General features: G+C 37.3%; 1 protein-coding gene across 6 annotated transcripts in view; it reads left to right on the plus strand.

Annotated features, from left to right (window-relative positions):
- Positions 1-14,899, plus strand: part of smarcc2 (SWI/SNF related BAF chromatin remodeling complex subunit C2) — a 115,666-nt gene that overhangs the window by 31,880 nt on the left and 68,887 nt on the right. For 4 of the 6 annotated variants that reach the window (XM_069906740.1, XM_069906743.1, XM_069906744.1 and 1 more), the window contains exons 7-10: positions 2,384-2,453; positions 6,353-6,428; positions 13,226-13,357; positions 14,675-14,790. In XM_069906740.1, the coding sequence (XP_069762841.1) occupies positions 2,384-2,453; positions 6,353-6,428; positions 13,226-13,357; positions 14,675-14,790 (394 nt within the window). The remainder of the gene's footprint in view (positions 1-2,383; positions 2,454-6,352; positions 6,429-13,225; positions 13,358-14,674; positions 14,791-14,899) is intronic. The other 2 variants (XM_069906741.1, XM_069906745.1) reach the window with 1 other exon arrangement.

The following is a 14,899-nucleotide window of genomic DNA, read 5'->3' on the forward strand; positions in this document are numbered from 1 at the left end:
TAAGAATTGCCTGCAACCAGTGAACTTGGAGGAATGAGGAGTGAGATTGGACTGTGAATCAAAAAACATTTCTGAACTTACACACACATTACATACACGTGTGCTTATAATTAGAAGGGGGTTAAGTTAGGTTAGTTAAGTTAATAGTGATGTTAAAGTGTGATTCTGTTTTCATGTTTAAAGATAATTAAAAACAACTTTTGTTTAAGTAACCATTTGTCTTGGTGAATATCTATTCCTGCTGGGTTTTGGGGCCCTCTGGGCTCGTAATAATAGATACGCGAGAGAGAATAAATAACAGGGAAGAGGTCCCAGCACACACCATTACTGCTGAACTGCAATAAGGAATGCCTATCATTCTCTTTCCCCCAAGATTGCAAGTCAAATCCCCTGGCTGTGCTCCTGCTACAAGGTTCCAGCGATCAGGTCAACCAGGAGGCGGTCACAGGATGCTGAGGAACAATTCCAGGATTGCCTCAGGTCAGCAGATTGGGGCAGAACTCAGCTGAGGACCAGAATGATTGCACCAGGGGCTTTTATGGACTTGACAAAAGCAGCTGTGTCCCCACCAAACCATTCAGGCCTTTTCCCCAATCGGATGAACAGTGAAATCCAGTGAGAGACAGACCATATAACAATTACAGTACGGAAACAGGCCATCTCGGCCCTCTAGTCCGCACCGATTTAAGTGAACTCCACTAGTCCCATCTACTTGCTCCCTGTCCATAACTCTCCAATCCCCTCACATCCATGCTCTCATCCAACCTTCTCTTCAATGACAAAATTCACCACCTCTTCCAGAAGGTCGTTCCACTCAGCCACCACTCTCTGAGTGAAGAAGCTTCCTCTCATGTTATTTCTAGAGTTTTGCCCCCAACTCTTAACTTATGACTCCCTTGTTCAAATCTCACCTACCCTCAAGGGGAAGAGCCTATTCACATCTACTCTATCTATCCCCCTCAAAATTTTATATACCTCTATCAAACCTCCCCCCAACCTCTATGCTCCAATGAATAAAGACCCTGTCTACTCAACCTTTCTTTGTATTCTAGATACTGCAATTCAGTCAACATTCTAGTATATCTTCTCTGCACCCTCTACCTTATTGTAATCTTTCCTATAATTTGAAGACCAGAACTGCACACAATATTTCAAACTTGGCCTAAAATCATTTAAGTCTGGAGATCCAGAACACTACAAAAGCTGCACAAATGACCTCCTCAGACGAAGGGGAACCATCTCCCAGATGAGGAGGAGATTCTGGACTAGAATGGAATTGGCAAAGGATACCTATCAGCTGTGGCTGTAACCTGCTATAAAGCTGAATCCTGTGACATAGGAGGACAGCTAAGCTTTACTCCCAGGTGAGCCCAATTTGACCGCCAGAACAAGGAGGAACCACTGTGTACCCCCCTACCCCCTGCCCACGTCTCCAAATGGTCCTCTATTGCCCATATCTGAAGATGGCATGCGGGTACCTTCATGAGAGTGAATCCAAGGAAGGCATCTAGTCTGGACGGAGAAAATTGTGTCAACCAACTGGGTAGTGAATTCACAGATATATTTAACCCATCACTTTGACAGGGTGCGGTACCCACCTATTTCATATAGGCTTCCATTGTATGCCCAAAAAGAACGTGGTAACCTGCTGAAATGACTTGACCAGTGGCACTCACATCCACGGTGATTTAATGTTTTTGAGAGGCTGGTGTTGAAGCAGATCATCTGCTGAAACAGTGATACTGATCCCTTTGCCTACCTTAGCCACAGGTCTGTAGCTATCTCATTGGCTCTCCACAAAACCGTTATTGATTACAGCTCACCATTCAATACTCCCATCCGCTTAAACCTAATCAATAAACTCCCAAGGCCTGGGCCTCAATATCCTAATTATGCAATTGGATCCTGGATTTCCTTGCCTCTAGCTGAGATTGGTAAGAACATCTCCTCCACAATCTCCGTCAGTACCAGAAAGCACCACAGGGGTGCGTACTTAGCTCCCTGCTCTATTCACTTTACTCCTGTGATTGGGCTCTAGAATAGCAAGTGTTGAGTCAGCATAAAGGAGAGAGAGATTGGAAACTTGGCTGAATGGTGTATTAACAGCAAGCTCCCACTCAATGTCAACAAGGCCGAGGAACATTAAGAATGGAGAACCGGAGTTATACAATCCATTGGGGGCTTCAGAGGTGGAGAGGGTGAGCAACTTGTAAGTGTTACACTTGTTTTTAAGTTAGGGATATTTCAAGTACCACTTTATTGCTTAAAAAGCACGCAGGCACTTTCTAGATTTGCTTCTTTTCAGTTATAACCTTTTTTTTTGGAGCAGCACGTTGATCATTTGGAACCCTTGTGCCTCTAACCTACTTCCTTTCTTTCCCAGAAGAGTGGGTGCGGCCAATAATGAAGCGGGAGAAGCAGGTCCTACTGCACTGGGGATATTGTCCTGACAGGTATGTGTCTGCAGTGTAAGTAGTGTGTCAGATTTTGAAATAGTCACAAAGAAATTATAAATATCTATTAAAAAATATATAGACGTGTGTAACATCACACACATATAGAAACACACATACACACATGGGTATAGAAACATTTTTATATACATGGGTATAGAAACACACTTTTGTATACATAGGTGTATAGAAACACATTTATAGACATACATGTATAGAAACATTTTTATACACATGGGTATCAAAACACTTTTGTACACATGCATGTATAGAAGCACACTTATACATATGTATGTATAGAAACACTTATACACACGGGTATAGAAACACACTTTTGTACATGTGTATAGAAACACACTTATACACATACTTGTATAGAAACATTTTTATACACAAGGGTATAGAAACACTTTTATACACACATAGAAACACTTATGCACACAAACATATAGAAACACATACATGCATATAGAAAGATTCTTACACATATAGAAACATTTTTATATACATGCATGTATAGAAACACTTACACATATAGAAACACGCTTTTATACACACACATGTATCGAAACACTTGTACACATACATGTATAGAAACACACATATACATGTGTATAGAAACATTTTTATACACACGGGTATAGAAATACCCTTATGCACACATGCATACAGAAACACATACATGCATATAGAAAGGTTCTTACACACACATATAGAAACATTTTTATACAGATGCATGTATAGAAACATATACACATGCATAGAAACACACATTTATCACACACACACGTATAGAAACACATTTTTATACACACATGTACAGAAACCTGACTTGGAAATGCATTGATATTCCTTCTCTACTGATAAAGTTGCCCTAATGTTCCCTCTAAGCATTTCCCCTTTCACTTTTAACCTATGTCCTCCAGTTCCTGTCTCACCAAATCTCAGTGGAAAATGCCTGTTTGCATTTTCTCCATCTATATCCCTCATATTTTTATATACTTCAGTCAAATCTACACTCCAAGAAATAAAGTCCTAACCTGTTTAACCTTTCCCTGCAACTCCGTTCCTGGCAAATCCTCAAATCCTGGCAACATCCTTATAAATCTCTGCATTCTTTCAAATTTTAAATGTAAACGTATTGGCCCATGAGTATGTGCCGCCTTAAATACCCCAATTAACCTACAATTCCAGTACATTTTGAAAGGTGGGAGGAAAATGGAGCATTCGGAGGAAACCCACGCAGACCTTGTCCTTACAGACCACTGTGATAGCTTTACTCTAACCACGGCGTTAACCGTGTCTTTCCCGCAGTTAGATGATGTATCTTCACTTCCCCCAAAACAAGACTCAATGAATGCAGGCTTTGCCAACACTGTCCTGGCCGATAATGAATAAATGAAGTCAAAAATTAAGATGGGACACACAATTAACGTGATATGGATGAATGGAAGGGCAGAAAGATAGTCTTCTAAGTAGAATAGAGTCTTTTGTTGATAGATGTCATACTTATGAGTTGAACCCCCTTCCGTGGTGTTGACCCTTTGGGCCAACTCATCCATTCTGACCAAGTTGCCCCATTAGCTAGTGTTTGGCCCACGTCCCTCGAACCATTTCCTATTCATGCACTTGTCTGTATGCCTTTTGAATCTCGTAATTGTACCATCCTGTACGGTCTAGCGATCTCTTTAGTCTCCTTATTCCACGATATAAAAATTGGTGTTTTGGAATTTTCCACTTTTATTTTCTTTCTTTTCTGTCTTTAGGGGTTAGGTGGGTTAGAGGGGGTAAGACTGGAGGGTGGGATGTATTTGTAGGGGTGGAGGGGGGTTTGGGTTTTTTTATATAAATATATATAAACCATGTTAGAATTAGGATATATTTCCAAGCAATTGCCAAACATTTTCTAGCCACAGCCAATGCCAATCTCAAAAAATGGCAATTTGAGACTTATCTAATTTTAATTCCAAGCTCAATTTCTTAATATAACCCAATAAAAATACCATAGGATCAACCGAAATCTTAAATTTAAATAAAACTTCCAAAAGTTCCTCAATTATATTCCAAAAAAGATTTTACATGACCAAGTAGAATGCAAGAAGGAGCCAACTTGCTTATGGCACCTATTCAATGGAGATGAGGTCTTGTATTCTACTGGGAAAAAAAACGTATAATTTACATAATAGCTATTCTTTCTTTGTTAAAGTCTGTATACGAGATATATGGGCTTGAATTTGTAATAGTTTTTTTTTCCCCCCACAATCGTTGGGGTTGATCTCCTCTTCTACTTCATCTTTTTCTTTCTTTTTTGAGGGGTAGTTTAGAAGGGGTGGGGGATTATATGGGATAAAATATGGACCTACTTGTATGACTTATTTTGATTAATAAATAAAATTTACCAAAAAAAGAATTAGGATATATTGTATTATTTTTTCCCCAAATTTTATTTATTAATCAAATTAAGTCATACAATAAGAATTCAAGTAAATACATAATATTTTATCCCATATAATCCTCCAGCCTTAACCCACCCACCCTCCCAAACCCCTCGAAGCTACTCCTCCCCCCCAAAAAAGGAAAAGATAGAGTAGAAGAGGAGATTAACTTGCATAACTTCATGGTTTAGGGGGAAAAAAACTATTACAAATTCAAACCCATATATTGCACTTTAACAAAGAAGGGTTGATTATTACGTAAATTGTATGTTATCTTTTCCAATGGGATACAAGACCTCATTTCCGAATACTCAAATCAGTCTAATTTTTTTAAGTAATTGCCAAACAGCTACGCCAATCTCAAAAAAGACAATTTGAGACTTATCTAATTTTAATTCCAACCTCAATTTCTTAATATAACCCAATAAAAATACCATAGGATCAAGCGAAATTTTAAATTTAAATAAAACTTCTAAAAGTTCCTTAATTCTATTCCAAAAAGGTTTCACTCTTACATAACCAAGAGCCAACTTGCTTATAGCACCTAAAGCATAAACTTACATTTCCTTAACTTCAGGAGTTAAATATAACTGATGTATAAAGTTATAATGAACCAATCTATACCTTACATTTATTATCCTCACATATAGCCATCCAATCATCTTGAGAAATAGATATGGACAAATCTTTTTCCCATTTTAATTTAGATTTATGAATTCCGGCTTAGGCATTACATTCTGTAATAAAGCGTACATCTCAGATATAAATCCTCTCTTACCCCCTTCAGTAAGTAAACTTTCAAATCTAGACCGCCTAGGTAACCGTGACGTATGCCCAAAATTATCCAACAATAAGGCTGTAATCTGATAATAAGTGAACAGGGTATTTGAAGAAATTCCATATTTCTCCTTCATTCTTTGAAACGAAGTAAAATACCCAGCTTCATAACAATCCTCTACCAACTTAATTCCGTTCTGTTCCCACACTTTCAAAAGCTGATTATTTAATGAAAAAGAAAAAAACATTTTGAAACAAAGGAGTTTTAGCTGAGATTTTGCCTTCCGTACCTATAATTCCATTCTTCTTAGTCCACAACTCCATTAAATGTTTAAACGCCGGTACATTATAACTCTGTAAAAGCTGGGAATTCCATTTATAAATAAAGTGATCCATCTTCTTCTCGTCAATCTGTTGTTACCATGGTTGTTTTTTTAAAAAATGAAATATAAAATATTCCAAAAAAAATCATTAAACGTAAATTAAAAATACTAAATCAACACATTTTGATGCTGTTTGTAATTTTTTTTAACTGAAATTTACATTTAGAACAGATTGTTATGACACAAAATAGAGGCTGGATCTGAAATGTTTTAATGCTTTAATAAAAATTTTTTACGAGTAATTAATGAAGAGTAATGGTATTATTACAAAGAATTTTTAAGATCCTTTATTGTGTCTCTTCAGTTACGATACGTGGATTGCAGCCAGCGAAATTGAGGCACCTGTTGAGGACCCCCCGTCAACTGATCGACCCCGAAAGGTTTGCAGATCTACAACTTCTCAGTCAGTTAAATATGCATGTTGCTAGCATGTCTTCAGAAGATTTGTCTCAATTTTTTGGCCATAGCTCTGCTGCCCTCTTCATTGCATTTATTCAACTTTGATTCATTGACTCCCAAAGCAGGAAGATGTGTTTTAGTTCAGGAAGAGATGGCAATGCTTTATTATGTTGGGTATCAGCTGAGGGGATTAAAAATATTTCACAATCATTGAGAATGAAAAAAATAAAGATTCCACATTTAAATTAGTTGAGGTTGTGATACCAGTCAATGTTTATTGATTATTCCCATTCAGTGCACAGCCAAAATTAGCTGATCCAGACTCCATCTCAGGCAACATCCTGATGAATCTCCTCTCCAGTGCAATCAAGTCCTTTATGCTTTCACCACCACATGGCATCTTCAAGGATCTCTGGATTTGTACACCAAAGTCCCTTTGCTCCCTCAATATTCCCTTGGGCCGTCCCATACATCTAGAGCGAAAGATGGTAAATCATCAAATTCCAAAAATGCTACTAACGCAAAACCCTTTTACAATAGACAACTTATTTTTTTAAGGAATGGGTTAGGAAAGGAATTAAAAGAATAAAAGATTGCTTTTTGAGAAATAATTTATTAACATTTGAACAGTTAAATATGGAATATCTCATTGTATAATATTTTCAAACTATGAGTTGAAAACTTATTTGAAAGAAAAGTTGGGAACTAGTCTAAGATTACCTGAAAGTAGTTGCTATGAATATTTAATTACAGACAAAAACAATTTATTACAAACATGTACAGCAAATTGCAATACAGGGAAAATGATGGAACAATGTACAAACAAACCCAAACAAGGTTGGGGGGAAAATATTTAGATGTACGAATAGAGAATGAAACCTAGAAGGAATTATATTGCAGGGACCACCATGATTGATGCAGTAAATACTCGGTTTCGTACGATACAATACAATTGGGCTTCATAGACTTTTCGTTACCCCTCAAAAGTTAAACAAACAAAAAAATAAATGGTGCAATATTTTCATACTATTAGTTGAAAACTTATTTGAAGGAAAAGTTGGAAACTAGCCTAAGATTACCTGAGAGTAGCTGCTATGAATACTTAATCACAGACACAAACAATTTATTACAAATACGTACAGCAAATTGCAATTCAGGGAAAATGAAGGAAGCAACGTACAAACCCAAACAAGCTTGGGGAAAAAGATTTAAATATACGAATAAATAAAGGAATTAGGCCTAAAGTTAGACAGGGTTAACTTATGATTGCGCTTGCAGTAGCAAAAAAGTTCATAATGGTAACTTGGAAAACGGAGGCAACCTTAAAAAATATAATAATGGTCCATTAGAAAAAAATACCTATAATCTAAAAGACAAACATGCTTTATTTGAACAAATTTGGGAACCATACACAAAGTATATTAGAAACCGCCGATTTCAGACCTCCAGCTCTTGAAGTGATAAGATACAAGTATGAAAATATTTAAATATGGAATTTTCGACGACACGATTTTGTTTTCTTTTATTCTTTATTTATTTTTCTTCTTTCTCTCTTTTATTTATTTACACTAGAGGGGATGGGAGGAAGGGGGGAAAAGAAAAAACAAAACATAATAAAACATAACTGTGTCTATTTCAATTATGAATATTTGTATATATCGTTACTGATGTCGTTCACGGTGAAGCATTAAATAAAAAAGGAAGACCCCTCTCAAAATGCATCCCGTCACACCTATCAGGATCAAATTCCAACCGTCATTGGCCTGCCCCATTTACTAGTTAACATTCAGAGATGAATTCAAAATTAGAGATCGGTGCTTGGACCTCTTTACAATATGTATAAATAATAGGTGAAGACATTACGGGATAAAATTATGAGGCTGGGTATTTTATCTCGTTTCAAAGAATGAAGGAGAAATATGTTTACTAATTATCAGGTTAGAGCCTTATTGTTGGATAATTTTGGGCGTACACTGCGGTTGCCTAGATGGTCTAAATTTGAAAGTTTACCTACTGAAGGGGGTAAGAGAGGATTTATATCGGAGATGTATGCTTTATTACAGAATGAAATGTCTAAACTGGAAATTCATAAATCTAAATTAAAATGGGAAAAAAAATTTGTCCATATCTATTTCTCAGGATGATTATATGGCTATATGAGAGGATAGTAAATTAAGGTATAGATTGGTTCATTATAACTTTATTCACCAGTTATAGTTAACTCCTGAGAAGTTAAGGAAATAGAAGTTTATTCCTTCTGATATATGCTATAAGCAAATTGGTCCTGAGACAGTGAAACCTTTTTGGAATAGAATTAAGGAACGTTTAGTTTTATTTAAATTTAAAATTTCGCTTGACCCTATGGTATTTTTATTGGGTTATAAAGAAATTGAGTTTGGAATTAAAATTAGATCATTCTCAAATTGCCCTTTTTGAGATTGGCATTTAACTGTTTGGCAATTACTGGGAAAAATGACTGATTTGAGTATTCGGAGATGAGGTCTTGTATCCCTTTGGAAAAGATCATGTACAATTTACATAATAATTATCCCTTCTTTTGTTATAGTCTCGAGCCCGTATACGAGACATCTGGGCTTGAATTTGTAATAATTCAGCTTTCCGTGGGTGTTGGGGTTACACCAATCCATGGCAATAGTTGGTTACGTAGGTTAATCTCCTCTTGTATTTTCTATTCTTTCCTTTTTTCTTTTCGGGTAGATTGGGGAGGGGGGGTGGATTTTAGGGACAAACATTATGTATCTATTTGTATTTTTATTTCAATTGTATGATTTTTTTTTTAATTTTTATTTATTGATCAAACTAAATCAGGATACAAATAGATACATAATGTTTATCCCCTATAATCCCCCCTAATCCTAACCCTCCCAACCCCTCTTTAATCTACCCCAAAAGAAAAAAAGTAAAGAATAGAAGAGAGAAGAGATTAACTAACGTAACAAGCATCAATTATTGCCATGGATTGGTGTAACCCCAACACCCGCGGGAGGAAGAACTATTACAAATTCAAGCCCATACGTCTCGTATACGGGCTCCAAACCTTAACAAAGAAGGAATAATTATTACATAAATTGTACGTTATTTTTTTCTAATGGGATACAAGACCTCATTTCCGAATATTCAAATCAGTCTCATTTTTCCAAGTAATTGCCAAACAGCCAATGCCAATCTCAAAAAAGCAATTTGAGAATGATCTAATTTTAATTCCAAACTCATTTTTTTAATATAACCCAACAGAAATATCATAGGGTCAAGCAAAATTTTAAATTTAAATAAACCTTCTAAAAGTTTCTTAATTCTATTCCAAAAAGGTTTCACATAACCAAGTCAAATGTAAAAAAAGAGCCAACTTGCTTATGACACCTAAAACAAATTAGAAGAAATAAACTTATATTTCCTTAACTTTTCTAGAGTTAAATATAACTGATGTATAAAATTATAATGAACTAATTTTAAATAAAAAATCTTGCATTCACAGTTTGAGACATACTATCCTCACATATAGTCATCCAATCATCTTGAGAAATGGATTGTATGATTTATTTTGATTAATAAATAAAATTATAAAAAAGGACACTTACAGCTTGGTTGCTAAATCTGATAATAACACCAACGTGGGAAGGAAAATATATTTGAAGAAGACAAATTGCAGATAGGTTGAGTGGGAAAAGATCATAGAGCATGCTTAAATATATAACCATATAACAATTACAGTATGGAAACAGGCCATCTCAGCCCCTCTAGTCCGCACCGATTTAAGTGATCTCCTACCCACTCCCTGTCCATAACCCTCCAATCCCCTCACATCCATGCACTCATCCAACCTCCTAAATGACAAAATTAACCACCTCTTCCAGAAGTTCGTTCCACTCAGCCACCCCACTCCCTCTCAAGTTACTTCTAAACCTTTGTCCTTAACCCTTAACTTATGACCCCTCATTCCAATCTCACCTACCCTCAAGGGGAAGAGCCTATTCACATCTACTCTGTCTATCCCCCTCATAATTTTAAATACCTCTATCAAACCCCTCCCCCCCCCCAACCTTCTACGCTCCAATGAATAAAGACCCAGTCTACTCAATCTTTCTTTGTATTCTAGATACTGCAATCCAGGCAACATTTTAGTAAATCTTCTCTGCATCCTCTGTATCTTATTGATATCATTCCTATAATTTGGGGACAAGAACTTTCTTTATCACCCTATCTACATGAGAATCCACTTTCAAAGAACAATGAACCATTATTCCAAGATCTCCCTGTTCCTCTGCATTCCTCAATGCCTTCCCCTTCACTGCATACGTCCTGTTTTGATTAATCCCTTGGCCTGTACTCATTGGAATTTAGGAGAATGAGGGGGAAATCTCATTGAAACATTTCAAATGTTGAAAGGCATGGACAGATTGGATGTAAAAATGTTATGTCCCATGGTGGAAAAGTCCAGGACAAGATGGCACAACTTCAAGATTAAAGTGAAACACGAAAATATGTAGACACCGTGGTTGAAGTAAAACACACACAATGCTGGAGAAACTCAGAAGGTCAAACAGTGTCCTTTATATGGAAAAGGTGAAAATGCACAACCGACATTTTGGGCTTCAGCCCTTCATCAATATATGGAAAAATATCAGCAGGCATCTGAACAAAAGAGTAAGGGGGGGAAGTGTGGTCACAAAGGCTGGAGGTGATAGGTGGAGAAGGGAGGGAGGGGACAGTAGCGATCAGGGTGAGGAGAGATGACTGGATGAAGGGAGGGGGAAAGTAGGAAGGATAACTGGAATGGGGAAGGGAAAGATGAAGGGGAAGAGGAGAGCAAGTTAGCAGAAACTGGAAAAGTCGAGGTTAATGCCATCTGGCTGGAGAGTGCCCACACGAAAAATCAAGTGTTGTTCCTCAAATTTTGGTAGTCTTGGTGGGATAGTACATAAGGCCATGGACAGACATGTGAGTATGGGAGTGTGACACAGAACTGAAATGGTTGGCTACTGGGAGGTCTCTCTCACTGTTGCGGATGGAGCAAAGATGCTCAACGAAGCGTTCTCCCAATATGCACCCAGTCTCTCCAATGCTCTATGATAGATGTGAGGGGATTGGAGGGTTATGGACAGGGAGCCAGTAGGACATCACTTAAATCGGTGCAGACTAGAGGGGCTGAGATGGCCTGTTTCTGTATTGTATTTGTTATACGGCTATATGTTATGTTACTGTATTATTGAATTTAGAACTTGAGAGCACAATTTTTACAAATCTACAAATGCCACATTCTCATATAGTTATAGAAGATTAGTCAGATATTAATAAACCTGTTCAATAGTCTTACACTTTACAGATCAACTTCCATATAGATCAGATGTTCCATTTTGGTAGGAAAAAAATAAAGTTTTACACATTAAAAATGTGTGTGAAATAAGACAGGGGAATGTTAAAGATACCCAAAAAGTGACATAGATTAACAAGGCCATGTGAAAATAAATGCAAACAAGGCATTGAGTTCATTTATTGATAAAGAGAATTGAAAAGCAAAGGAATATTATTGAATCTTATATTGAATCTTTAGATTGTGGTCTGGCCTGCATATTACATAACACTGTAGAAACATTGGAGATGGGTTTAAAAAAAGGTTTAATAGTAAATCGCTATCAAATCCCACCTCAACCTTCTACACTCCAATGAATAAAGGCCCAGTTTACTCAATCTTTCTTGGTATTCTAGATACTGCAATCCAGGCAACATTTTAGTAAATCTTCTCTGCACCCTCTCCACCTTATTGATATCCTTCCTATAATTTGGGGACCAGAAATGCACAAAGTATTCCAAATTTGGCCTCACCAATGCCTTGAACAGTCTCAATATCACCTCCCAGCTCCTATATTCTATGCTTTGATTTATAAAGGCCAGCATACCAAAAGCCTTCTTTACCACTCTATTCTAACTAAGAGATGATCCTAGCAGGAAAGATTGAAAAGAAAGAAAAGAGAGAGGGTGGCCTTTTTGTGGTCTTTAAATTTCTTAATTAAAAAAAAATTTAGATATACAGCATGGTAACAGGCGAATTCAGCCCTGCCAGCCTGCCCGCCCAATTTACACCCCATTAACCTACACCACAATCTGTTTTTGAAGGATGGGAGGAAACCGGAGCCCGCACCCCCCCCCCCCCAGAAGGAAAGCCCACTCAGACATGGGGAGATCATGCAAACCCCCTTTACAGACAGCGCGGAGTTGAACCCCGGTACCAGTCGGTGGTGCGTAAAGGTGTTGCGCTGACCACTACGCCACTTGTGCCTTTATTATGAAAAGATTTGTTCATTGGATGCGGAGCCTGCTTTCCCCCGCTGGGAGACCAAAATGTGCATTGAACACTGATACATCCGTCAAGGAATTTGGCTGACAAATAATTGAAATATAGACCTCATTACCTCAAGGAGTGGTTAATATGAATTGCATAGATACTTCTATGTGAAAGATAGGTTGATGGAGGCAGATGATAAAGAACAAAGGAGCCCCTTGTAAATCATAAAGACCAAGAAGGACGAGCTTGGTCAACTGGCTTATCTTTCATAACTGCTGTGCGTTTTCTTGCTCCTCTATTTACAATGGTGGAAACCTTTTCTCTCGACTGCAGCCTTTCTGCCCCCTCACAAAACAAAGAAAACCGGTTTCCTTTTTCTGTCCTCAGAGCTTTCAGGAAAGAGTTCCTCCATTCACCTGCTCTTATTTTCCAATACAGGTTTATGAACTGATATTCTAAACTCTATGTTGGCAGGTCCATGCTAAGTGGATAATGGATACTGACACCTTCAATGAATGGATGAATGAGGAAGATTATGAGGTCAACGATGATCGGGCACCAGTTCTTCGAAGGAAAAGAATTTCTGCCAAGACATTAACAGAAGAGGTAATTGCATGTTTTCCCCATTTAATCTGAGACCATTTTCAGTCACTGGAAAGCTTTGTCTTATTCTAATTAAATTGCTTTTTAAAAATTCGTCCCTTTCGATTATGACCATATGTGAACTTGCTCTTCGGCAAATGTATATATCGTAAAATTCTGGGTATGTAGCACCTATGTATATAAGTGTGAATGTAGAACTAAATATGAGGAAGTGGTCATTTAAGTCAATGTGTGCCCCTTCAAAAGTTTAAAGATCAGGGAAAAGGACTTATTTTCCTAACAGAATTCTGAATTCTTCTTCATTTGTTCCCAGTACTGAGAGTTCACCATCCCTAAGATGTCTCTGGACTTTATTCCTCCCCTTATTCATTACTTGATATGAGGCAAATGGCTGTTCTGTCAAGTCAGCCATGAGTTCTTCAAAGATCAGTTGAAGTGGAGCCTTTGAAGGTTTTTGTTTTGCATTGGCAAATCCACCACTGTCCATTTCCCCATGACTGCAGTGTCCAGTTTCCTACTGCATTCCAAAGGTGTTTAGAATTAGTAGCTTGTTTTTGTGGGCCAGAGGGCCTGTGGCTATTGCTGTGTCTTTAAATTGAAAAAGATTTGTTTTTCAAATTTCATTTAATCAAAGTAAGTCATACAAAAAGAATACAAGAAAATACATCATATTTTATCCCATATAACCTACCCCTCCCTCTAATCTACCCTAAAGAAAAGAAAGAAAAAGATAGAGTAGAAGAGATCAACTCACATAAACAATCTTTAATTATTGCCATGGTTTAGTGCAACCCCAACAATTGTGGAGGGAAAAACTACTACAAATTCAAACCTATATATCTCGTATACGGGCTCCAAACTTTAACAAAGAAAGGATAATTATTATGTAAATTGTAGGTTATTTTTTTCCAATGTGATACAAGACCTCATCTCCGAATACTCAAATCAGTCTAATTTTTCCAAGTAATTGCCAAACATTTTCTAGCCACAGCTAGAGCCAATCTCAAAAAAGGTGCTTTGAGACTTCTCAAATTTTAATTCCAATTAATGGCAGAAATATGCAGGTTCTTGATAAGTAAGGGGGAGTGAAAAGTAACTGTGGGTAAAGTTGAGGATGCTGCTGGATTAGTCATGATCCAATTAAATAGTGGTGCAAGCTCATGGGGCTGAATGGTCTTATTCCTCTGCCTTTTATGTTTGTATGTTCTTTGGGCTGATAAAGTTTCTTTGTCTGTTATTTCGAGATAATTCTTGCCTGAGGATTGCTTTTGGGGTGCATGGAAAATCCCTCAAAATAACCCCTCAAATATTCATTCAAAGGTGCACAGCCCTGACTCAGATAGAAGAGAGAAAAAGGGAAGCAGCCACAAAAAGAGAAAGCGTTCTCCCTCTCCTTCTCCAACGCCTGACTCCAAGAAAAAGAACGTCAAGAAAGGGTGAGGCACTTCCCTTGTCTCTCAACATTAAAGTTGGAAATGCTCAATTCTGTCTTCTTTCTGCGTTAAATTAGAAATGTCCTGGACTGCATTTCAATCAATGGTGGGG

The sequence above is a fragment of the Narcine bancroftii genome, chromosome 12, assembly GCF_036971445.1.
Source record: "Narcine bancroftii isolate sNarBan1 chromosome 12, sNarBan1.hap1, whole genome shotgun sequence".
Taxonomy (NCBI): domain Eukaryota; kingdom Metazoa; phylum Chordata; class Chondrichthyes; order Torpediniformes; family Narcinidae; genus Narcine; species Narcine bancroftii.